Source organism: Primulina eburnea, chromosome 1 (assembly GCF_022965805.1).
Source record: "Primulina eburnea isolate SZY01 chromosome 1, ASM2296580v1, whole genome shotgun sequence".
Taxonomy (NCBI): Eukaryota; Viridiplantae; Streptophyta; class Magnoliopsida; order Lamiales; family Gesneriaceae; genus Primulina; species Primulina eburnea.
Genome location: NC_133101.1, coordinates 19,258,411 through 19,285,416, shown reverse-complemented (window position 1 = coordinate 19,285,416; position 27,006 = coordinate 19,258,411). Strand labels below are relative to the sequence as shown.

Here is a 27,006-nt window from a genome sequence, read left to right as displayed (position 1 = left end):
GCGATTTTGGTCAAGTTACAAAGACCAAATATTGCTTTCTTGCAGCTATTGTAACTAATACAGTTGTGAATTGGAGTTATATTTTATATCATAAACTGGAAGAAATGGTCACAAAGCGCAACTCTAATTGGGGATTTGGTTTAGTTCTATCTCGAATTTTAGATAAGTTTGGTCTGCAGTTAGAGGAACCAACTTTAATCCATGCTTTTCGGATTTTAGATTCACGAACTTTGATCAAACAACGCGGTGAAGGAAAAGAACGGAGAAAAGGCAAAAGAATAGAGGATGGTGATACAATAGTAGTTGAAAAGATTGAGAAAGTAAATGTCAAAAAAGAAAGACTTCAGTAAATGTTGGAGAAAAGGTTTCTTATCAGACTGAAACTTGTGTTTCTTTTGATGCTGATCTAAGTGACCTAAAATTTGTTGATTTTAATGAGATTATATCAGACAATGAACCATTGATGAAACGTCTACCGTTTAAAAGTGCGGAAATATTTTTTTTTTTATCTCACTACTACAAAATAACATTTAAAACAATCGTATTTATTTACCAATAAAAATAGCGCGGTTTTAAAATTTCGAAACTCCTCCAAAATCAAACGTAAGCGTAAACGAATAGAAATCTTAAAATCGTCAACGTATAAAAAGGTTCATCTCCTATCCAAATCTCATAATCAAAATGCGGAAAACATGTGGTCCTCGGGTCGTGTCGCCGCACCAGGTCTGCCTACTCAGAGTTCAGCACCTCCAGTCCTCTCAATAATAATCTCACCTGCATCACACACGCCTAGTAAGTCTAAAGACTCAACACACCTGTACCGTTAATAACAAGTACATATACATAGCACACAGCAGTGAAAAATATCATACTCAATTATATCTTTCATGAACTTAAAAGCATAACGTAAACATGTCGTATAAAATCATGTCGTGTCAAATCATGTCATGTCATATCATCATATACGTGTCAAAACAGCTCATCGTGTTATCATATACGTGTCAAAACAGCTCATCGTGTCATCATAAACTTAAACATTTTATTTTACTTGAATTCAGTTCATTAGTTGTGACTTTCGTATCAGCTCTATCGTATCAGCTCTATCGATGGATCCATCTATAAAAACCGTGGTACCCGGCGGCGGGGGACATCAGCGACAGCATTACCCGCCCACTGAGCCCGGGCCTCAGCTCATCATATCTCATATCATGTCAATGGAAATACGATCGTCGGGCTCCCTCTGGGGCCTTCTCCCGTAAACGGGCTCCCTCTGGGGCCTTTTCCCTCACGATATCTCCAATCATATCATCGTATACATATATCGTCAGTCACAACCAATTCTCATCCTTCAAAAATTATCATCATTTTCATCACTTAATAAAAACATGCATATGCGTAACTTTTCCTTTAAACCAAGCATGCAACGTATTCATCGTAACTCCATAAAAATCATGAAAATGATGCATAAACATTTAAAATGTCATAAATTTGTGCTCAGGGCGCTGTCATGACCAAAATCTCACCTCGGGTGCAAAATGACCTTTTTGCCCCTAGAAACCCTAAAATTATCATTTCACCCTTGGACCTCTAAAATTGACCCGAAGCTTACCAAACTCCTTAAAATGTCCCAAAATATATTTATAAGCATTCCTAGACGTAAAACCGAGCCAAAATTAGAACTTAACCGATTCGTTTTAAAACTTGGACCAGGGTCCCGGTTTTAACCCGAATCGACTCGAAACTCAACCAAAATTTCTCCCAACTTGAACTATGATTTAAACAACTCATACTCAACCCTTTACTAGTTAAATTATATCCTTTAAATTCATGCATCATCGGCCCACTCCTAAATTTCCTAAAAAAATTCTTGGCCACTCCCTTGATTTTTAATAACCAAACACATGTCTTACCTTCACTCCCCCACCTCTCCACATCTCGGTCCTCCCTCCTACAACCACATGTCCCACCTTAAGACTCACCATTAAGCCCTTAATAACCCCTCTAAATTATACTAAACCCAACAAATGGCCGCTGCACTATGCGAAGAGAACCCAGCCGAGACTACCTCACAAAACCCTCGACTCAGTCTCTCCCTAGCAGCACCTAAACATCATTATATACAGCCTGCACAGCCCTCTAGCTTCACCAAATTGACAGCCCCTTGCACATAAATATGAAAAACGTGACAGAACCAAGAAAACATGCATTTGCTTAAACATAACCCGACGCCGAGGGACGCACATGCATAGATCGAAAGATTTACATATTTGCTTAAACATAACCCGACGCCGAGGGCCACACATGCATAGATCGAAAGATTTACATGCTTTCATACAACTTTGACACCTATTATCAGCGTGAATGATGCTCAAGGAAAAGAACATGCGTGCCTTAGAAAGTTTGGATAGCAAGATTGATGAGAGGAATCCTTGATGAATCTTCTTCTTTGCAAGGACAAGATGAGACCTTTGCTTTCAATTGTTTAGGTGAGGAAACCGATGGATGTGGGTGGAAATAAAATGGGTGAATATCGGTTACGGGATTAAGGGAGATTAAAGGGTGGCAATAAGTTTTTCATGTTAATTACAAAGATTAAAGGCTCTAATCTTGTTAATTAAGGTTTAAAATAATATTTAAGTCTATTGAGTTCAAAAGTTGGCTCGTTAAATTCAAATACACTCCTGAAAAATATTTTGTGTTGAAAGGATTCTTAAAATATTAGCCGAAACCTCGCAACGTCTCCCGATTCGATAAAATTCGCGTACTTTTAAAAAAATAAAATAAAATAAAATCACGCGGATAAAAATACCCAAAAATTCCCATTTTGAAAAACACCCTTAAAACACCTTCTCTTAATTTGTAAAAATAAATCGTGAAATAAAATAATTTTCCTGAAAATTCTCCGGTCTCCGATCCTCGTTCGAACGTGAAATGCATCTAGAAATCCTAATGCATGAATTTCATGAATTAAATCCTATCATGCATGAATTATGTATAAAATGCATAGAAAGAATTAAACACATAATTAATGAAATAAACATAAGAATTAAACACATAATTAATGAAATAAACATGCATTTACTGCTTTAAAACAATTTAATAAAATACCAAAGAAATTTAATAAATTGCATGCATGTGGTTCCCGTGGACTTTCAAATTTTCGGGACGTTACAATTGATATCATGTGTCCATAAGAAACATAAACCACAAGTGGATGGATAGTCAGAAAGCAGGTGAATTAACAATGGACTCTTTTAGTTATCAATCATTATTGGAAAATAAAGAACAGCAAGGTGATTTGAACATGGATGTAGACAAAACAATGATGTTGTTATCTCCATCAATTTCAGCAAAATTATATGTTAATCGGGAGGTAGAGAATTGTACGGAGGCTGTTAAAAAGCAAGAAATGTTGTGGCAACAAGATTATGAGGAATGGAAGATATGTAGAACTCAATTACCATTATCACAGTTTGAAAGCAGAATGAAAGATTTGATTAAGATTGAAGAATCACTGTTCTCAGTTTCTGGTAGTCAATCAATATCTACTCTGTTAGAAGAAGAAACGTACCAACATATGATCTGTAACGTCCCGAAAATTTAGAAGTCCACGGGAACCACATGCATGCAACTTATTAAATTTTTTTGGTATTTTATTAAATTGTTTTAAAGCAGTAAATGCATGTTTATTTCATTAATTATGTGTTTAATTATTTTTGTGCATTTTATACATAATTCATGCATGATATAGTTTAATTCATGAAATTTATGCCTTAAGATTTCTATATGTATTTCACGTTAGAACGAGGACCGGAGACCGGAGAATTTTCAGAAAAATTATTTTATTACACGATTTATTTTTATAAATTAATTTAAAGCATTTTTAAGTGTATTTTTCGAAAATGGGAATTTTTGGGTATTTTTACCCGCAGGATTTGAATTTTTAACGGTACGCAAATTTTATCAAATCGGGGGACTTTTTAATGGTTCGGCTAATATTTTCAAAATGTTTTCAACACGAAATATTTTCGGGAGTGTGTTTGAATTTAACGAGCCAACTTTTAAACTCAATAAACTTATATATTAATTTTTTAAACCTTAATTAGCAAGATTAGAGCCTGTAACCTTTTTAATTAACATTACAATTAAACCCATTTCCACCCCTTAACCTCCTTGTAACCCCCACAATAGAGATTCACCAAATTCTTGTTGAATTTCCTCGGCTTTTGGCAGTAGCAAGATCAAGAGACTCGGCCTCTTCATTAACCAAATAATTGATCCTTAGTTAATACCCTAAACTCCATTAACCTATTAGTTAATTCCCTAAACTCCATTAACCTATTTACGTTTTAGCAGCTGTTCATTTCACCACTCACAAGTTTCTTTCGTGATTCTTGTTGTTGCAAAGTTCAGTGAGGCCATTTTCTCCTTCAAGCTAAGAGTTTGTTCCTTCGGCCAATTGTCCTTCGATCGGTTGTTCTAATAATCATCAGGCACGCATGTATTCTCTTTCTTGTATCATTCACGCCATATGTACGTTAAATGTGTGTTATCATGCAAAAGATTTCGTTCTAACAGTTTGTTCAAGGATTTATCGGTTTTGCTTCGGTTATGCATTATTATTTTTCTGTCACTCATGATGGTTGTGATCTGTGCAAGGGGCGATTATATGGTGTTGTTAGGATTGTAGGGGGCCGAGTTGCTGGAAGGAGAAAGCTGCAAGGCTCGGTGCAGCGCAGGTTAGCGTGGGAGTGGAGAGGCTCCGTGCATGCGTACGGTTGGGTGGTAGATCGAGAGGTTGTGAGATCGCAGCGGAGCATGGCTCATCCTTGGCCTTGGAGCTGACCCACATGGGTCCGTGACGGGACCGGGAGTGAGCCGTGAGTTGCTGTGCGGTGGTGGAGCGAAGGTGATGAGTGGCCGTGAGTTTGGTGGGGGTTTGGTGTAGGATCGATTAGTGTGTTCTAGGGGGAGGCTATTAATTTCGGTGGTGACTCATTCTTAAGTGGCTAAGGTCTGGACACGTGAGGATTTTTAGGGAAACAAGGTATTTAAAGGGTGGTGATGTGTTGGGAGATGAGTGCACAAAGGAGTGATTGAGGGTAGGGCCGTGAGATTGTGGTAGGAAGAAGAAAAATTTTATATCGATAGTTTTGAGTTAGGTGTGGTAATTTTAGGATCATGTTGGTGTTTTTAAGATATGATAAAAAAGTTGGGAAAGTTTTGGTTGAGTTTTGGTTCGATTCGGGCTAAAACCGGGACCCCGGTACAAGTTTTAAAACGAATTTATTAAGTTTGGTGTTGGTGTTTTTAAGATATGATAAAAAAGTTGGGAAAGTTTTGGTTGAGTTTTGGTTCGATTCGGGCTAAAACCGGGACCCCGGTACAAGTTTTAAAACGAATTTATTAAGTTTGGTTTTGGGCTCGGGTTTAAGTCTAAGAATGCTTATGATTATGTTTTGGGACATTTTAAGGAGTTTGGTAAGCTTCGGGTCAATTTTAGAGGTCCAGGGTTGAAACAATAATTTTTGGGTTTCGAGGGGCAAAATGATCATTTTGCACCCGGGGTGAGATTTTGGTCCCGGCAGCGCCCTGAGCACAAATTTATGATATTTTAAATGTTCATGCATCATGATTCACGATTTTTAAGATTTTATGAAAATATACGTTGCATGCTTGAATTTAAGAAAAATTGCAATTGGTGTATGATTTTTATAAGTGATGAAAATGATAATGTTTTGAATGGTGGGAATTAGTTGTGGCTATCGAAGTATATGTAAATGTTTAAGATGTATATGTAAATGATGATGATGATGATGATGATGAGGCCTAGGCATAGTGGATAGGTAATCCTGTCACTGATGTCCGACAGCAGCCCGGTACCGTGGTTCTATGTATGATGGATCCATCGTAAATGATGATGTACGATAGTCACCTCTAATGAACTGAATTCACCAATGATAAATGATGAATGATAAATGATGAATGATGAACGATGAATGATCAATGATGATTAATGATGAGCTGTTTTGACACGTCATGATTTTACACGACACGTTTATATTATGTTTTTTTTTAAAGTTCATGAAAGGTATGTTGAGTATGGTATTTTTCACTGCTGTGTGCTATGTATATGTATTTTCTATTAACAGTGCAGGTGTGTTGAGTCTTTAGACTCACTAGGCGTGTGTGATGCAGGTGAGCTAAATGATGAGGGGACTGGAGGTGTCGAACTCTGAGTAGGCAGACCTGGTGAGGTGATACGACCCGAGGACCTATGATTTTTCCGCACATCAAGATTTATGGTTTTTGAGAGGATATGATTATTTTTCACTATGTTTTATTTTACAGTGGATGTTAGGATTTTACTCATTTTTACTCCGCCACATTTTATTGGTAAATGTTGATGCTTATTTTCAAACGATGATTTTAAGAAGGATTGTTTGCATGGGATTTATTTAAATGTTTCTTTTAAAAAAAAAAATTCCGCATTTTAAATGAGTAGATGTTTCATGATCTGTAAAATCCGGAGCAATTTGGTAAGTAACCTTATTGAACGGAGGGAAAGTCAGTTAATGAACTCCATAGATCGCCATTCAGAAATTCTTGTTGTGGAGAAGTTACCAGAAATTTTAAATGAAATGTCATTCAAATTTCCTATGTTGACAGAAATTGAAGAACCATCTTCTCAACAGTTTGATCAAAACACAGTCTTGGGTAAGAACTTGTTATGTTTTGATACTTATGAAATATATATTTAAATTTTTTAATAAATATTGTTTTATTTTTTTTCTGTCTCCAGATATGGTGAAAAAATAATTTTTGTTCTAAAAACCATTAAACAATGTTAATTTAGATATTTCATACGAGACTATCATCAAAATTCTTGTAATGTGTGGCAAAAAATACGTAAATCCTGATAAAAAAAAAATTGTGGATATTGCAATGAAGATGAAGTTAACTTTATTGTTAATGATACTTTTGTATTAAATGAGTATTTATCACAAATTGTCATTTTTATGTTATATGACCATGTATTTTTATAGTGAGATATCATATATATCTTCATTCTTGCAGATAATTTAAATTCTTATGAGAATATCTCATCAGTTGAAGGAACTCAATTTGTGATCAACAGTTCTTCAAATTCAAACCTGTCAAAGTTATATCAAGATCATCATAATTATAATTTATGAAATAATCTGAGCTGATCAATTCTAACCTTATTTTCAGGTAATTAAATGTACACGGCCTTCAGAAATTCCTAGTAAGAGTCTCAACTCCATATCCTCATAGGTTAATAAATGTTTCAATTCATGGGAACAATTTATCTCATGGAGTTGAAATACAGATAAATGCTCAGGAAAATGGTTTACATAATGCAGACAGACAAACAAGCCAAACTAATCAAAAGATAGGAAATCCATTGATTCAAAATCTAGTTGTTCTTATTATATATTTTTTCCTGATCTTTTTTTTTTTCATAACATCATGGAATAAGACTAAGTATATATTCTTGACAACATATTTATTTAATCTGTACAATATATTTCTCTCTTTCTTTTTTTCTTCTTATTTTAATGAGAAATAAATGGGTCGTAGCATATAACTTAAAAATTACATAGATCTTCAACATCTTTTTTTCTTCTTTTTTTAATGAAAAATAAATGGGTCGTAGCATATAACTTAAATAAATGAGAAATATATTGCTCTTGCATAGTGACTTTACAGCAGCTTCAGTTTTCATATTTACGTCGTGTACAATTTTTTGCCAGCTTACAGGACCCGACTTTGATAATTTGGGTCCCACAAAACAGATGGTTAAGTGATGGATTCTTCTTTCTATCTCCTAAGCCGGATTAGATGTTGGCACATGGTTCTTAGTCCTTTTTGATAGTTTAGCATCATATCTCCTTGCATGTATTCCTTGTGTGCTTCATAGTTTTCTAGGGTCTAGTGCTTATTCATGTATTTGCTACCCTACTCTTCACTCTTTTTTATTTGATTGTATAGCTTTTAAGGGAGGTCTTGGTCTAACCTCTCTCCCTCCTTAGGTTTTATTTGCCCTACTTTTTATTTATGCACGGGTTTTAAAAAATCAAATAAACTCTTATACTACTAAAATAAGTTTTTTAGAAAAGTTCAAAATCAAAATAATCATATATATAATTAAAAAACCTAAACCCCAAACCCAAAATATTTTTAAAATTCTAAACATCTTAAATGTGTATATAAAAACATGTTTGAAAAATCAAATAAGGCTTTATGCTACTAAAATAAAAATTTTAACAAAGTTTAAAATCAAGATAATCATGTATATAATAAAAAATTAAATTCAAAAAAAAATTAAAAAATTCTGATCAACTGGTCCAACAGATTTTGACTGGTTTGTTTGGCCGGTTCAAAGCCGGTCCGATCGATTCTTGACTGGTAAGCAGTTTTTTGGCGAAGTTCGGCTCTGACCCGTGACCAGTTTTTTGTCGAACCGACCGATTCAATCGGTTTCTGAAAGCACAGCATTTTAATAAAAATATTTACATCATTCCAATCTAGTTTCGAATATTATAAAAACATATACAATTGATTAAACATCAAATGAAAATTTAAATAGAGCTACAGCCCTAGATTTATGTTTCCGAAACCAAACCATGATTTAGGCCAATTTGACATTCGATGAAACTGATAAAAAAAATTATTATATTATGTCTCTAATATATATTAAAATCAAAGAGTTTAAATTCACCTTCAAGTTTTTTTTTCCTTGGCATCCTTCAAATCAAGTTTTGAATAGAGTCCTAAATGCTAACCCAGTATGCGAAATACGTGGCATAAACCAAGCTATTCGTACAGCGAGAAAAGGATTTTGGCTGCAATGTGTCCACTAATGAAGACAACTTGCTTCATGCGAAGCTTTCATCGACAATGAGAACATTTACATGAAAGCAAGAACGAGAAATGCAATGACATCTCATGCCACTATGTCTGGGAATTAACAAATCATCATTATATAGAAAATATATTCTCAATTGTTGAGCTACTAGGGCACCCACAATGGATATAACACTCATTTAACACCCTTTCTTCATTGTGAGTGGACGTTAGAGAGAGAGGGACATTAAATTGTTTGAACGCCCTTCTGTCAGTTTATTTTTTAAAAAAAATTGGACAATTAGCAACGGTATTCGAAACAACTGTCGCTATTTGCGACAATTTTTCAAAACCCGTCGCTAATTTGCGACGGTTTGTTTTGTATTATTTTATTATTTTTTTAATTTTTCACGCGGACCCACGCATATTTAAAATAATTTTTTTTAAAATTTTTCTTTTTCTCCTTAAGGGTTGGAATTTTTAATATTATTTATTAAAATTAATAAAATTATTTTATTAAGAAGTAAGATTATTTTAAAAATTAGAATAATAATTTAAATAATGTAAAATATATTTAAAACATATTTATTTAATATAAAAAAATTGTAAGATAATTGAGTGGACTGTGAGACCCATAAATAATGAGTTTGAATGCTAAAAGAATGTGGGTAAAAGAGATATGTTGTTATAATGAGTACGTGACAGTGGACCCCACGTATTTTGATGAGTTGGTGGGTGTTATGTTCTGATGAGCAACGATATTGAAGAGAACATGTTAAACTACCAGCACACACTAGATGGAAAAAAATGCAGGAACTTTGAGTAGTCAGAAGCTTTGAATATTCGTTGCGCTTCAAGAACAACTTTGTAAAAGAACGCACTTAACAGGATATATGACAACATTTGTTTGACAAGAAATTAAAGGATGAGCAAGTTTGTTATATCTACTCCATATACGTTCTAATTGATAGATTAACATAATTCTTGATATACATTTAGTAAGCAATGAAAGAGCAACTACCTAGGAAGTGATTCAAAAAATAATAAATAAACAAACCTTATCGTTTATCGGAAAGAAAATTAAGATCGGCGGGTGCACGTGTGATGAACGAGAAGACGGCATGTTTCCTATCTGTGCAGGGGAAGAAAAAATAGATACATACGAATTGGTAGTGGGGTTCGTCGTGCAATTTTTGGTTTTTGTTTATATGCTCAAATCATTTTTTTTTTGTTCAATAAAAAAAATACGATTCTTAAACAAATATAATTATGAGAATCATACATATAATGATTCTAAAACTTTCAACTTTTCAAGATTTTGGAAAGATTTTTTTCATCTGAAGTCTTGTCCAATCTTTTCAGTCTTCTTGAAAGACGTTCTCCACTTAAGTCTTGTCCAACAATCTTTTCAAAGTTCTGAAAAATTATATTATATGTACTCACAAATGAATAATTCTTCCCAAAGTTTTATAAAAAAAATTTCATTCAAGTTATGGATATAATCACGTGTTCTTATTTGATTTGTTTTCACCATATAAAAATGGTTGAAAGCATCTGTAAAATGAAAAGTGTTAATTAAATATTTTTCAAATAAATTTAACATTTAAATTTTTATTATAAATTAATAACGATGTTTTATAATTGACTTTTTTTTAAATATATTTATTAATAGTTTCAATTCATAAATAAGTTATGTAAGAGATTAATCACTAAAACATATTGTTCAAAATTTTGATTAATATGTTTGAATGTAAAATATTAAACAAATATTATAATTATGAGTTATTAAACGGGTTGTAACTTTTATTTTCGTCTTAATTTGTGTTTTATTTCCAATCTTTTGAAATATTCAATGCCTTAATTTTATATTTATAAACAAAATATTTATATATCTTCTTGCTTTTTACAATAAATTATGAAAATTAATTAAAATTAATCATAATATATATTAAGATCGGAGATAAATTTAGAGAGAGTAAATAAATTTTCTCAACAATTTACAAATATTTCGGTTGAGTTAGCAACACTGAAATGAAATTTTTGCCAGTTGGGTTATCTGTAAGTCAACAGTTAAAACTGTACGGAAATAGACTAATTGAAACTGTTTGAACAAAATGACTTATTTCAAAACTCAATTGGGCTATCAAGTGAAATATAAATATAGGTAAACCCTAAACCCCTAACCCCTAACCCCGAAACCCGAAACCCAAACCCGAAACCGTAAACCCTAAACCCTAAAGCAGAATCCCCCTTGGCTCTAGTCTAGATCCGATTTCCTGAACTCTCCCTCCATCTTTTCGATAAGGCCAACCTCTTTGCTTTGGCCAAACTTGTGGGGAACCCGATCAAAATGGATGATCATACAGCTGATATGACCCGAAGTGCATTCGCTCGGGTTTGTGTGGAGATTAATGTTCTCTCCCTCACAAGTCAAGCAAATCTGGGTGCCCCCAGGAAATTGAAGTCATATACGAAAAAATCCAAGCATACTACACTGATTGCAAAATGTTGGGACACTCTACGAGTGTGTGCTATTCTCATGGTAAAAACCACCGACCTGCTCGCCCTTAGGCCAAGGGTAACGCACCGCATCAACCGGGAGACCCCTCCGCCAGAGTCCCCCCTCCCGCCTGACCAGGTCCCCCGACCGCAGCCGCACGCTACCGGACCAAAGCGCAGACGCAGACGCCCTACGCACCTTGCTAGGCTCGCCCAAAATAAGGACCTTTGTACCACGAATACCTTTGAATGCCTCCAAAATCTGCCTGTAGAGGCTGGGACCTGCATCATCCTAGATAGCTTTGAGACTATCAAAACCACCCCTGATCAAAAATCACTTTCGGGAAGCCCGGTGCATGGCAAGCCCACACACTTGAGATTTCCACCACTGTTAAGCCTCCCACTCAAACGACTGATCAGCCCATTGTTCGCTCTTGGACTGAGAAAATGGAAGAGGAGGAAGCTCCCCAATTCGAAGTTTGTGAGGAAGATTTAGCACTTACTCACCTCCACATCGGTCAGCAGTGTCTTGAAAACCACAGCGTAAGCTATATCCCTTCCGTCTCTTTATCCCAGGATGGAGTTCCCTTCAATCCTAACTCTCCTCCAGAAATCTCCTCCCAACTCCTGGGGGACCTTGTCGCCCACCAGGGCCCCATCCACTCTGATGTCAATATTGTCATTCCAGATCTCACTGGCCTAGAGAGCTTCGGTTCCCACCGAAGATCTGAATCATGCGATGGACGTGATATTGGCCAAGATATTCAGGACACAGATATGTCCAACCAGGCTCTGAAACTCCTGAATACCTCGGACGATCTTCACCAGAAGAGGTCTAGGCAGAGTACGCGGTCGCCTGTCGCCCGTTCCTCATGAATTGCCTCCTTTGGAATATCAGGGGACTTGGTAACATCAAGTCCATCCAGAGGCTCCATACCCTAGTGGATCGCCATCGTGTCAACCTCTTGGCCATCTTCCACATGACTGTCTTGGATCATCGCTTCATGACCTCACGGGTCTTTTCGTCGGAGGACGACAAGGTCGAGCGTCTGCTTGATCATGACCAGTTCCTCCACCTCCGCGTCTCCGCTGCCTTTCTCTCGGCAGATGTCTTTTACTCCTTTGTCTATGCCAACTGCGACCACATAGAGCGACGTCACCTTTGGAAGAGTTTAACTACTTCATCCTTCAGTCAGGTTTAGCCGATGCTGGGTTTGAAAGGTCTTTGTTCACTTGGACCAACAAAACCATTTGGAAAAGGCTGGACAGAGTCTTCGTGTTAGTAGACTGGGGAGATCACTTCAACTCCATTCGACTCCAACACGTCCCTCGTACAGTCTCTGACCACTGTCCTCTCCTAGCCTCCGCGTCGATCTTTGCCCGCGGACCTCGCTCCTTTAGGTTTCAAAGCATGTGGATTCGGCACCATGGTTTTCTCCAAACCGTCTGGCTCAACTGGAACTTGTCGTGCCACCTTACTGGCATGCACTGCCTTTTTGCAAAACTAAAAAGACTTAAAAATCACCTGAAATGGTGGAATCGAGATGTGTTTGGCAACATCTTTGACAAAATCAACTAGGCTGAGAATTTGGTGCGAGTCGCGGAGGCGGCATGCGAGAATGACCCCAACGAGCTTAATTGGCAAAGCCTATCCAAGTGTAATGCGGATTAGGCTAATATCACGGCTATGGAGGCCGATTTTTGGAAGAAAAAGCTGCGTGCAATTGGCTGGAAGATGGGGAGCGGAACCCTAAGCTCTTCCATAATATGGTTAATAAGAAGCACGTGGCAAACAAAATCTTCAGGATCTGGGATAACGGGACCTGTTTGACGTCCCAGAGCTCATCCAGTGATCTGGGACAGATTTCTTTGAAAACCTCCTCACAGGGGACCCCTTTGTGTTGAATCGCCCTAACTTCTTTGATTTCTCTTCGGTCATCTCGCAAGCTGAGAACAACAATTTGGTCGCCACCCCCACCTTCAAGGAGGTACGCGCAGTGGTTTTCTCCATCTCTAGGGACAATGTCGCTGGTCCCAATGGGTACTCCTCGGTTTTCTATCAGCGTTGCTAGGATATTGTCCAGTAAGAAGTTTTCGATGCGGTCCTGGATTTTTTCATGGCTCCCCGATCCCCCAGAGTTTCATTGCCATCACGATCACCCTGATTACCAAAATGGCGGTCACACATGCGTGGACGGATTTCCAGCCCATTAGCTTATGCAATTTCTAGAACAAAATCATCTCTAAGCTCTTGTATTCGAGGTTGAAGACCGTTGTCGGGGACCTTGTCTCTCAGAATCAGAGTGGTTATGTTCCAGGTAGACTGATCTCGGATAACATTCTCTTGGCCCAGGAGCTTACTCATAGTATGAACCACTTCTCCCGGGGAGGGAATGTGATTCTGAAACTAGACATGACCAAGGCCTACGATAGGGTCCAGTGGCCGTTCCTCCTGGACGTACTCCGGAAGTTTGGTTTTTCTGAGCATGTGGTGGCATTGGTATCGACTTGCATATCCCTTTGCAAGTTCTCAGTCAACATCAATGGGACCCCTGCTGGTTTCTTTAGCTTGACTAGGGGGCTCCGCCAGGGCGACCCCTTGTCCCCTCTCCTCTTTGTTCTTGGGGCTGAATATCTCTCGTGGGGTCTTAACCGCCTGTTCTTTCAGCACCATGGGTGCGGTGCTTTACTTCCGCTCGGGTTGTGACATCATGATCTCCCACCTCGCATATGCTGACGATGTTATCATCTTTGCAAACGGTGGGACCCGTGGGATGAAGCGCATTAAAGAATTTTTCTGGCACTACGAAAACTACTCTGACCAGCTGGTCAATGTGGTTAAGAGTGTCGTCATCTTGCCCTCGAGATTCCCGGAGCTCCTCCACTCCCGCATCCTACGCATCACTGGGTTTGCTGAGGGGCACGTCCCTATGAAGTACCTGGGCGCGCCGTTATTCCGGGGACATAGAAAATGTGTGCTTTTTGAGCCCCTCCTGAACCAGACCAGGAATAAGCTTGAGGGATGGGAGACTCGCACACTTTCGCCAGGGAGTCGCATGACTCTTCTCAGAAGTGTTCTTCTGTCAATCCCGATTTATATGTTCCAGGTGGTCCAACCATCTCTGGCTATTATGGAAAGGACTGAGCTGATCTTCAATGGCTTCCTGTGGGGCTCTCGCCTTCATGATAAGAAATGGCACTGGGCCAGGTGGTCCCGTGCGTGCCTCCCTGCGATAGAGGGGGGGTCTTGGCTTCCGCAGGTTGAAAGACCTCGTTGATAGCTTCTCTATTAAGTTGTGGTACAGATTCAGACAGGGATCTTTACTCTGGGCGAAGTTCCTGTTGCAAAAATACTGCAAGATTCTGCACCCAGCCCGTGTTCCTTGTCATGGGAACATCTCTCCTTCGTGGCGGCGCCTCATCCAGATTCGGCCTCGTGCTGAGCCTGACATTCGCTGGAGAATTGGCCACTGGGACATTTCTTTCTGGGATGATATTTGGACCAAGGTTGTAAATGGCGGGAGGCAGTGGCGGGGCGGTCAGTGACCGCCTACCGCCTCGGCCGCCTAAGCGGTTGAATTTTTTTAAATAATTTTTTATCGATAATTATATATAATCATGCAATATAATCACAAATAGTCATCATTTTTTATGTAAGATGTGTAATTAAATAATTTTTAAACACAAAGAAGTTTCATACAATATAATATCATCTACATAATGTGCAAATATATATACATGCAAACTAACAAGATAATTAATAAAGATTCATCATCATATTAATGTTATTAAGCTAACAAAGTAATATAATTACTTTTACCAAAAAACTAAGTTTAAATTTCAACGTTTCAATCCATTATCCATCATTAGAACAGGTACTAGACTAAACATAACTAATCTTCCAAATCATCTACATATGCACCATCTACTACATCTACATTTGCGGGCGGCAGGAGGCAGGCAACAGACAGTGTGTGGTGGGCTTAGTGGTTGAGACTTGAGAGTGAAAACCAAAAGTAAAAAAATGTGTGCTAGGGTTTTGAGATTTAAAATTAGTTGATTTTGACTAGTTTTTTGAAATTGTTGACTACAACTTAAAAATCTTAACTACCCGTCTTGGCCGCCTCGCCTGCCTGCTCACCGCTTCGACCAACCTCCCCAACGCCGTATAGCTTTGGCCGTCTAAAACACCCGCCTCAAGCGTAGGAGGTGCAGTCGAGGGCCGCCTACCGCCTAGGCGGTGCCTAGGCGGCCGCCTCGACCGTCATTTAGAACACTGATTTGGACTGGTGATACCCCTCTGTCTGATCAGAGAGAGGTTAGAGGGAACCGTGAGGCTCGCGTCTCTAGTTTCTTGGTTGAGGGGCACTTGGATTACAATCGACTATGTTCTGTTGTCACCCTCTCTATTGCGGAGGTCATCACTTTGGTCCCCATTCTGGAGGGAGCGTCTGATTCTGCCTGTTGGGTTCACAGCTCGGACTTAATCCCATGTTGGGGAAGGTGGATGAGACCCACCATGTCTTTCTTCCTCTGGAGAATATGGCTTGGTTGCTCCCGATCGATGAGGTCCTTCAACGGCGTGGGTTTGCTCTAGCGTCTAAGTGTCAGTGTTGTGATATGTCGGGGACATTCACGCACATCTTCCTTGACAGCCCCGTTGCCCGTCATGTCTGGCACTTTCTCGGTTCCATTTTCCGCACTAAAATCCCCCCGACTGGGGATCTCATGTTGTTCCTATGTACTTGGAAGCGGAATCTTGATTGGACTCCGAGGGGCCATGTGAAGGAATTTCTTCCCTTCATCGTCCTTTGGTTCCTTTGAACAGCCTGTAACGATGCTAAGCACAGTCAGCTACCCATCTCCGGGGAGACGGTCAAGCATCAAGTTTTAGCCTACCTTCGTCTTGCCCACACGACCTCCATTGTTAAGCCCAAGAACTGGCTGGGCTCTTTTCAGATGGCGAGACAGATAGGTATCTCAGCCAATCTTCGGCGCCTTCTAAAGATGACCATAGTTAGGTGGCTCAGACCTTCTACTGGGGTCTTCAATCTCAACATAGATGGGAGTTCGATAGGTAACCTCGAGGAGTCTACTGTTGGAGGGATTGCTTGTGATGCTTCAGGCCAGGTGCTTTTCTCGTTCATTGAGTTCATCGGCGTCGGGACCAACATCAAGGTGGTGCTGTGGGCTGTTTGGAGAGGACTTCTTCTTTTTTCTGACCTTAGTCTTTTTCTCCTTTGGATTGAGACCGATTCACAGATTTCTATCAAGATCCTTCGTTCTCGTAGGTGTCAGTGGGCTCTTGACCATATTGTCTCTAGGATCCGTTGTCTTATGCAGGGGCGTGCTATTCATATTTCACATATTTATCGAGAGGGTAACTCAGTGGGAGATGCTTTAGCGACAATGGCCCATGCTCTTCGACGTTCCACTTTCATGCTAGGGCCGGCTCTCCCCAGACATATATCGATCCTCGCCCATTCAGACCATTCAGGGCTGCCATACTTGCGCTCCAGGTTTTCTTAAAAAAAATTGGAAAAAAATCGGGAAAAAAAAACGGACAAAAAAAAAGATCCGAAAAAAAAACAATTATCTTTTGCCCTTTTCTTTTTCTTTTTTTGCTCTCTTTTCTCCGCTCAGTGTTTTGGAGGTTCTTTAGTGTGGTGTGTGCGTTCTTGTTTTGTGTTTTTGTTTTCTTTTGTGGGTGCCTTTGTGTGAGTGGGTTCGTTTGCGTTTTTTTGTGTGAGTGGACGCGTGCGTGCATGTGTGAGTGTGTTGGGGTCGTGTGTGTGCGTGCGCTGGTGTGTGTCTCTTTCTTGTTCGGACTGGCACTTTCGCTTGCCTTTATATTGGGCTGTTTTTTGATGTTTGACACTCAGGTCTTCGTCTCTCAGTTTCAGCCGTTGGGCAGATCAGACATCCAAGGCACTCTTCTGCTACAAGTTTTTGTGCGTCTCTTTCTGGTGGACCTCAAACGCCTGACGCACTCTGTGAGGAGGACAGCTTTGCCTCCGGGGCGGGACCATACGCTCTCCCCTGATTCATAGTTTTGTCACTGGAGATATATTTTATCATGATTCTAGGTAGTCATATGGCTTTCGCTAGAGTGACCCTATTATTATTTTCGTGTTATTTGTTTACATCTGCATTTAACTTTATTAGGAGGTCTTAGTCTAGTCCCCCTTCTCTCTTAGGTGCTATTTTCTTTGTACGGATGTTTATGCTTCATTTATTTACAGGTAGTGATTCGCCAAACTTCCGCCACCCTAGCGGTGTTTTTTTTTAAAAAAAACCCTAAACCCCAAACCCTAAACAAAACCAAACCAGACCAGACCAAACTTGCACAAATGCTCTCAAACCCAAAAACCCCTAAAAAATTGCACAATCTTGCTGCCACCGCCGCCAATTTTTGGCCGGTCACCACCCCACCGGAGTCGCCTCATCAAGAAGAATAACATACTCATAAATCAACCTCATCGAATAATGTTTGCCCGTCCAAATCGTCTCTTGAAATTCCTTATTTTTCAGCCACTGTCACGTCGTCGCGATCCACCAGTTTGAATGACACCGATAATACACCATCTGAATCGTCTCTTCAAGTCGATTATTGTGTCAAAAAATCAGGCCAATCGAATACCATTTGCTCAACCGATTTCAGTTCCAAAGTTGCGCCGGTACTGTTCACCGCGACGCCTTCATCGGTTTTGTCTCCCACGGCCGATTCCGGCCACCTATGTTCAAACAAGACCCCGATCTGGAATCATCTTATCCAGACGAAGCTAACCCACCAAGCCCCGTTCCTATCGGAGTTCAATCCCGGCCGGAATTTTAGATCTACCATTTTGGCTTCTGAAACCCTAGGTTCGGCGCCTTCTTTTTCAAATTCCTCCGCAATGGCTTCTTTTTTTTTCAATTTCTCGATACAGTTTACTACTCAGTCCATGGGTAGTCTCCCTGTAACTTAAATTTCAGAAAATTCTAATCCGATCAAAAACGCCCAAATTGTGGTTGATTCACGATTTGTTCCTTCAATTCCAAAGCTGGTGACTCCTCCGACGTCCGGTTATCATGCAATTGACACCGGTTCTGTTTTGCCTGTGCCGTCTCCGTACCGCGGCATTTCTCTGGACGGTGACTCGTTGGTCAACGGCGAGTCAGCTCGGTCGACTCGACAGTCAATGTTTCAGCTTCAGCGGTCAAACTCGGTCCTTATGCTGCTGTTTGGTCTACTGTCTCTTTCTGTGACGCTTTGGCTCCTCCATCTCCTCGCTAGGTGCAAAAAAGTTTTGAAGATGTGCGTAATTCGATGGACGATGTGCCTGAGCCGTCTTTTCTGGATGGAAAGTCGAGTATTTGATTCTCGATTGAGGTAATTTCTTCTTTGATCGAACCTTTTAAATGCGCTTTAGTTGGTAAAATTTCAGGGAATAGGTCCTTAGTCCCGAATTCCTCGATTTCCGCGGCTCTCGCCAAAATGGGACTAGTGGGATTTTATATGCATAGCATCGAGAACTCCTCGCTAGGGCGGTCAAAAGTGACCGCCCCAGCGAGCATGTTTGCTTGGACGAGGAGTTGTTGCGCGAACCTCTCGCTAGGGCGGTCAAAAATGACCGCCCCAGCGAAACCAAAGACGCGGCCAAGGATTTTTATTCGAGAACCACTCGCCCCAGCGGTCAAAACATACCGCCCTAGCGAGACGCGATATTCAGCGAGATCTGGGAAGATTTGTTTCTAATTTGAGGGACTCTATCCAAGACAAAAACGATACACACGAGATTGGGCGCCGTTTATCATCACTTTTTCAGAGGGAGACCATCATATTTTCATCTTTTTTTTGGAGGGGAGAGCACTGTAGCAGGCGATAGCTCAACGGAACCGGAACAAGAACTCTACAGCGTTTTCTCTTTACTCTTTTATTGTAGTTAGGATTTAGGGGATCCGACCCCAAACCGTTGTTTGAATATTTAATTCTCGACTTTTGATTCATTCTTGATTGTGCTATTATTTTACATTGAATTGTTAAAGCCTAGCTAACTTTAATAATATCTAATATTGTGGGTGAGTTCGAGAGAATAACTTGCGATAGGAACAAGTAGCATAATCCGTGGATCTACAATTTACATAGAGATATGAAGTTGGATACACGTTGGTAGTCATAGTCCAGTAGAGCGAAAACTAAGGGATTTCATAGATCGACATGCAATTCACCGTTAGTAAATAATAAAAGAGATTTTATTATTCTTTCGTGTAGAATTAGTTTAGCATAGCTCGAGAGAGTATGTTAATTGCTTAGGAAATCCTGTCAAAAGCGTAAATCAGTGTCGATATTAATCAATTAAATTAACGACGGGTAGGTGAACCGAGATCCTAACACTCGCTTATTTATTATTTTAGTTTATATTATTTTTAATGTGTTTGTTTCAATTTAGTGTTTTAGTATTAATTTAGTTAATAAGTAATTCAATTGTCGTTTTAATTAATTAAAGAATTTAATTTAAAGTAAATTTGTCTAATCAATCTCTGTGGGATCGATACTCGTACTCTTATACGTTTTACTATAACTTGACATCGTGCACTTGCGATTATTTCGAGCCTGAATTTTTATTTATTTTTATTGGAGATTTTACTGTGCAAGTTTTGCTCGATCAAGTTTTTGGCGCCGTTGCCGGGGATTGAAATTGACAAATTTTTCTTTTTGTTATTTTCTTTAGTTAATTTAATTTTTTTTAGTTATTTATTTTATTTTATTCCTGCGTGATCTACCGTTTTCTAATTTCTTTTTGCAGGAAATTTTCTTGTGCAATACTTTGAGATGTTTCATCGAAAAGTATTCACAAGATTTGCCCAACAACGCGGAGAGCCTTTTTACGCAGCATGGGAGAGATTCGATTATTTAGCAAACAATTTCCTGTATCATGATTTTTCTAACTATTCTCTTCTTAAATTTCCTTAATGGTTTGGATGCACTAACACGAAGATGGGTGATCGACGGAGTACTAACAACAGGCAGTCCACTATTTTGCCGAGATGATGAGAAAATGATACTTTTGTTGGGTGATATGGCGGACTTTGACTACCATAGATATTGGGATCTTTCACCACAGTGTTGGAGTCATCAATACACACAAGATCATTACCCAGAGTTTATAGACCAACCATTTGAGTTTCAAAATGATGAGAGAGATAGCCATGAACTGATCACGACTCAACTAGAAGATACCGTGAATAGGTATGTGGCACTGACTGAGGCAGCTATAGAAAATCAAATTAATTCTCTGCGCAACCTTGAGGAGCAAATAGAGAATATCGAGAAATCCATCTTTCAGAGTCGCCGAGAACATGAAGTGAAGCGAGATACTCAACCGGTGATCGATCCGGTTTGGTTTGATGATGATGACTCAAACAACCAAGATAGTGAGAATGAGTTGGATAAGACTGAAAATCTAGAGTTGTTTGATCCTTCGCTGGTAAACGAGCCTCAGTCGGAAAAGATTTTTGAAGAATTTTCTTATAAAGGAGTGCCGACACTGTTTTTCTCATCTAATGTCGATTATTCAGAGTTGTGTGTTGTTGAGGTGACGAGCTTAATGTGCCTATATCTAGACAGACTTGAGGGCATATGTAATCCAGACCCAGATGTGGTGTCATATGACACTTACTTTGGGCATTAGCCGCTCTTTGATAAGGACTTCGGAGGGTCAAGCCGACGACTAGAAATCAGGCGCTACTTGGGAGGCAACCCAAGCGTTTTATATTTTAGTTATTTATTTTAATTTTAGTTGTTGCATTGAGTCCTGGTTTCGTGGTTATTTGATTTTGCTCAATTTCTTTTGTGCCAGGTGAGCATACTGGAGGACGTGGGAGATTGATGGCCTTAGGAGCTCGTACAATAGGAGATGATTGATGTCTACAACTACTACAATATAATCAACCAGGGGAGTTTTTATTTTATTTTTATTAAATTATTAATTATTAATAATTTTTTTTATGCATGCATTTAGTTGTTTGGTTTTATTTATCTATTTATTTTTTTCTATGTCGTCTAGTGCAATGGGGACATTGCACGACTTTAGTATGAGGGGGTGGGTAGATTGTTTTGGTTGTTTAGTTAATTGGTTTAGTTTCATTGCATTTCTTTAGTTTCGTTGCAGTTTTGTTAGTTTGTGTCGTTTATGGTGAGAAGACATAGGTTATGAGCCAATGATGATCTTGTATTGATAGTTTACAAAAGTATTGATTGGGTCACTTTGTGAATGCTACTCTTGATTGTTGAAGCATAAATTTTGGTACAAAATTTGAACTTTTGAGCACATATGTGTGGGGACTAGGATTTTGTAGGAATAATGGTGAAATTTGAAAATTTTGTTTGGTTAACTTGAAAGGCACCATTTATGAGTTGATTTAGCATGTAAACCCGTGAAAATAAGTCGCTAATTGTGACCTTGATTGAGAAAAGTTGATTTGCCTTGAACTTTACTTGTACCTCCTCTCCAATGCACTAATTAAAAGATCATACTCCTAACCGGCTTTAATCCAAAGTTATATCATTCTTAGCCTAGGGAGTACATGTGTGAAAATTGTGCATTCAACAAAATAAAAGAGAAAAAAAAAGAAGGAGATGTAAGGTGAGGGGGAACCTAAATAAAAGGAATGAAATTCTATTCCTAGGCTAAAAGTTGGAGATGTAAGGAGACGAGGAAAGTCAGACGAAAAGTCTTGACGATTGCACAATGAAAATGATCGGTGTACTCCCAACTTTTAGCCACTTGAGCTTATTTTCCTTCTTTTCGACACCCTTATCTGCACTTAAAAGTTGAATAAAGTTCAAAGTGTGGCTAGTGATAAATGGACACGGGAATGCATGCTAGTGAGACTTGTATTGAAGTGTTAATTGAGTGACTCACATGATTTGATAATTGATCTATTTGAAGTACGAATGACTAGACCCATCATGACACACACACACGTTCAAACTAGTGTTGGTATTTATGTGTAGATGAGAATGAGTATTCATTTGCGATTTGACTTGATTATGATTGGTAGTGGGAAAGTAAACTGAGGCATGAATATAACCGTTGTCGACTCACCATTGACATTTTTTTTGTTGGGTTGGTTTTCCTGTTTGAGTTTTTTGTTTTTGTTGAGGTTGTTTAGAATCTCGTGCTTTAACCTATTTTACTCGAGGGCGAGCAAAAGGTTAGTATGAGGGGGTTGATAGGACTCGTTTTTACGTGTTCTTAGTGTTGGTTTTGAGTCGCATTCATGCATCATATTAGTTTGTTTTAGTTTAATTTAGCATTTGTCTAGCATTATTTAGCATTTGGCTGATCTCGTGTATTTTGTGGTTGTTTTGTAGGAATTGGATCAAAAAGTGGGATTTTATATGCATAGCATCGAGATCTCCTCGCTAGGGCGGTCAAAAGTGACCGCCCCAGCGAGCATGTTTGCTTGGACGAGGAGTTGTTGCGCGAACCTCTCGCTAGGGCGGTCAAAAATGACCGCCCCAGCGAAACCAAAGACGCGGCCAAGGATTTTTATTCGAGAACCACTCGCCCCAGCGGTCAAAACATAACGCCCTAGCGAGACGCGATATTCAGCGAGATCTGGGAAGATTTGTTTCTAATTTGAGGGACTCTATCCAAGACAAAAACGATACACACAAGATTGGGCGCCGTTTATCATCACTTTTTCAGAGGGAGACCATCATATTTTCATCTTTTTTTTGGAGGGGAGAGCACTGTAGCAGGCGATAGCTCAACGGAACCGGAACAAGAACTCTACAGCGTTTTCTCTTTACTCTTTTATTGTAGTTAGGATTTAGGGGATCCGACCCCGAACCGTTGTTTGAATATTTAATTCTCGACTTTTGATTCATTCTTGATTGTGCTATTATTTTACATTGAATTGTTAAAGCCTAGCTAACTTTAATAATATCTAATATTGTGGGTGAGTTCGAGAGAATAACTTGCGATAGGAACAAGTAGCATAATCCGTGGATCTACAATTTACATAGAGATATGAAGTTGGATACACGTTGGTAGTCATAGTCCAGTAGAGCGAAAACTAAGGGATTTCATAGATCGACATGCAATTCACCGTTAGTAAATAATAAAAGAGATTTTATTATTCTTTCGTGTAGAATTAGTTTAGCATAGCTCGAGAGAGTATGTTAATTGCTTAGGAAATCCTGTCAAAAGCGTAAATCAGTGTCGATATTAATCAATTAAATTAACGACGGGTAGGTGAACCGAGATCCTAACACTCACTTATTTATTATTTTAGTTTATATTATTTTTAATGTGTTTGTTTCAATTTAGTGTTTTAGTATTAATTTAGTTAATAAGTAATTCAATTGTCGTTTTAATTAATTAAAGAATTTAATTTAAAGTAAATTTGTCTAATCAATCTCTGTGGGATCGATACTCGTACTCTTATACGTTTTACTATAACTTGACATCGTGCACTTGCGATTATTTCGAGCCTGAATTTTTATTTATTTTTATTGGAGATTTTACTGTGCAAGTTTTGCTCGATCATCCAGTAAGAACTCGCAATCAAATGCTAAATTTATTTATCTATTCAGCTTTTTTTTCACAACTAGAACCGAAGTAAACTGATGAAGCTCTTGTTGATCCTAACTGGGTAAATGCAATGCAAGAAGAGCTAAATCAGTTCACTCATAACAATGTCTGGAACTTAGTTCCAAGACCAATTTCAAAAACTATTATAGGTACAAAATGGGTATACAGGAATAAACTGAACGAGGATGGTTCAGTTGGACGCAACAAAGCAAGATTAGTGGCAGAAGGATATAGACAAGAGGAAGGAATTGACTATGATGAGACGTATGCTCTAGTTGCAAGACTGTAAGCAATCGGAATTTTTCTTGCTTATGCATCACACAAGAACTTCAAGGTCTATCAAATGGATGTAAAGAGTGCATTCCTGAACAGTCAACTACAAGAGGAAGTATATGTTGAACAACCCCCAGGTTTTGTAAATCACAACTTTCCTGATCATGTATATCATTTGAACAAAGCCTTATATGGTCTTAAACAAGCTCCCAGAACTTGGTACGAAACTCTCTCAAAATTTCTAACTGATCATGATTTTGTTGTTGGATCAGGTGATAAGTGTAACGCCCCGAAAATTTTAAAGTTCTCGTAAATCTCATACGCGCAATTATTAAATTTTTTTATTTTAATTAATCGTTTTAATTACATTAATTAATTATGTGGTGCATAATTGCATGTTTAAAATATATTTTCTATATGATTGCATTAAAATGATATTTTTAAGGAATATTCAAGTGACGATCGAGGAACGGAGACCGAGAGCTCAAAAATTAGAAAATGATTTTTATTAAATAGTTGTTTTTAATTATTTAAAGGTTGGGAGATGCTTTTTATTAATTTTGAAAAATAAGGGGTTTTGAGGTGATTTTATACGCCGGAACGTAATTTTTATCGGTATTGGATTTTCAAATAAAATACGAGCTTTCGAGCAACCCGGCTAATAAAGTCACAAATTTATTTAAGCAAAAACTTTGTTAATATTTTATTAGATCCTAATTAAAACTAATGGGCTTAATTTAATGGCTTTATGGGCCTAAGCCTAGTTAGTAATTTAATTAGCTATATAAAATATTAAACACCTAAAAACCCTACACACCTTGCACCTCACTCTCTCGGCCACCAAGTTTGAAAATTCAGAAACTCTCCTCACATCACCCACACACACACGGCTGCACCTTTTGGGAAGGGATTTTCGAAAGATTAGCTTCAAGCCAAGCCTACGTCGCGTTCCGTTCTTCGTCGTCAACGATTATTCGTGCGTTTAAAACGCAAAGGCACGCCATAATTCTTCCTTTTCTCATCTTTCACACCATAGTATTTTATTTTATTGTGTTTTGCATGAAAAACAATTTGCACCTCATTGTATTTTCGTTTATGCATCAAATAGGATTTTTAAAGCTTGAATTTTGTTCCAAAAACATGATTATTGTGTTGTCAAAGGGGCAGCCATGTATTAGGGTGTTAAGGTATGGTTTTACACGAGATTTAGGACCTTAATAACACACCAAAAACACTATAACAGACTAGAAAAAAAAAAAAGCTGGAACAACGTGGGAAGAGGGCCGAGTTGCAGGAGTTGTCTAGCTTCATGGGTTCGATTTTTTTGTGCATGGGGCTAGGTGGCTCGACCAGGGCTGGTTCAGGGGCAGGGGTGGTCTCGGTTTAAGGCTAGGTGGGGTCCTAGGGTGGCTAGGGTTCGCGCTAGGTGGGCTGGAAGAGTCCTAGCAGGTGAGGAGTCCTCACGCGCAGGTTACAGGCTGGCCGAGAGTTCTAGGGGCCATGGCTCGGGTTGGGGCTGGGCCAGGTGGTCCATAGTAGTCCTAGGATGATGGTCAGGGGATGGGCAATGGGCTGGAGTGGCTTGGATCGCTGCTAGCACGAGCAAACGTGGAGGAAGAAACTCACGCCCTGGAAAGCCGTAGCGCGCGGCTGCTGGCTGCTTCTTGTGGCTCGCGGCGCTGGTTATTTGTCTGGGCTGGTATGGGTTAGGTCAGGGCGTGGTCCAGGGATGGTGAGGGTCGTGTGGGCTCGGTGGTGGCTCGGCTGGAGGTCCCCAGGTGGGCTAGGATTCTTGGTGAAGAGTAGGAGAGGCACACACACACGTACAGATTTGGGTCCAAGTTCCAGAATGTGTTTGAGCGGGCCAAGGCTTGTTTATCGGGCCGGGCTTGTTCAGGTGGGTCCCTAGACGGGTTGGCTAAGTTTTGGTTTGAGGTGGCTCGGGCGTGGCTCGAGTAAATCGAGAGATGGCTCGGTGGTTTCGAGTAGGTGTCATTAGTTCGAATTTAATAACAAAAATCGAATCTAAGGGTCCACGGGAGTGGCTATTGACTTGGAAGGGTAGAATAAATCATAAAAATGCTATGTTTAAAATTTGGGATCAAAATATCGAGTTTTGGATTTATTCGGAATTTAATCGCCGCACGAAACGTCAATTAACGAGTTAATTGAAAAGTCTAGTTTTAAGCTTTATAAAATTATGAAAAATTATATTTAAGCTTAAATAATTATTATAAGACTAAGTTTCTGATTTAGGAATTTTATGTTGAGGTTTGGGATTTTTCGGGATTAAATCGCATTAATACGTCTTATTTAAAGAATAAATTAAAATTCATTGTTTTAGGCCAAATAAAAATATGAGAAAATTCGTGTAGGCTTAGATAATTATTTGGGACATATTAGAGTCATGAAATCAAGAAAAAAGTCGAGTTCGTAAAAAGTCGAGTCCAGGGGTAAAACGATCTTTTTACGTCGGAAAATTAGTAAAGGTCATGGCAGTGCCCGGAATACTGTTTTCATGTTAAATATGATATTTTTAAATGTTTATGAATTTAACATGAATTACTTATGATTTTAAATGTTGAAAGGAATTTTTATGATTTAAAGAAGACATTTAAATACGTGTTGCATGCTTGGTTTCAAAAAGGGAAAAAGATATATGATTTTATCAAGTGATGAGAATGAAAAACGTTGAAGGAAGTGAAGTGATTGTGACTAGTTCGTTAATGATGGCAATATCGTGAGGGTGATGGTCCCAGTGGGAGCTCGACGATCGTGTTCC

General features: G+C 38.9%; 1 protein-coding gene across 1 annotated transcript; it reads left to right on the top strand.

Moving 5' to 3' along the window:
• Positions 1 to 228: 228 nt before the first annotated feature.
• On the top strand, positions 229 to 7,149 carry LOC140828830 (uncharacterized). Its single transcript, XM_073191672.1, has 5 exons — positions 229 to 364; positions 3,351 to 3,588; positions 6,524 to 6,539; positions 6,670 to 6,717; positions 7,078 to 7,149. Exons 1-5 carry the CDS (start codon positions 325 to 327, stop codon positions 7,084 to 7,086), a joined length of 351 nt encoding a protein of 116 aa, XP_073047773.1. The 5' UTR covers positions 229 to 324; the 3' UTR covers positions 7,087 to 7,149.
• Positions 7,150 to 27,006: the final 19,857 nt, after the last annotated feature.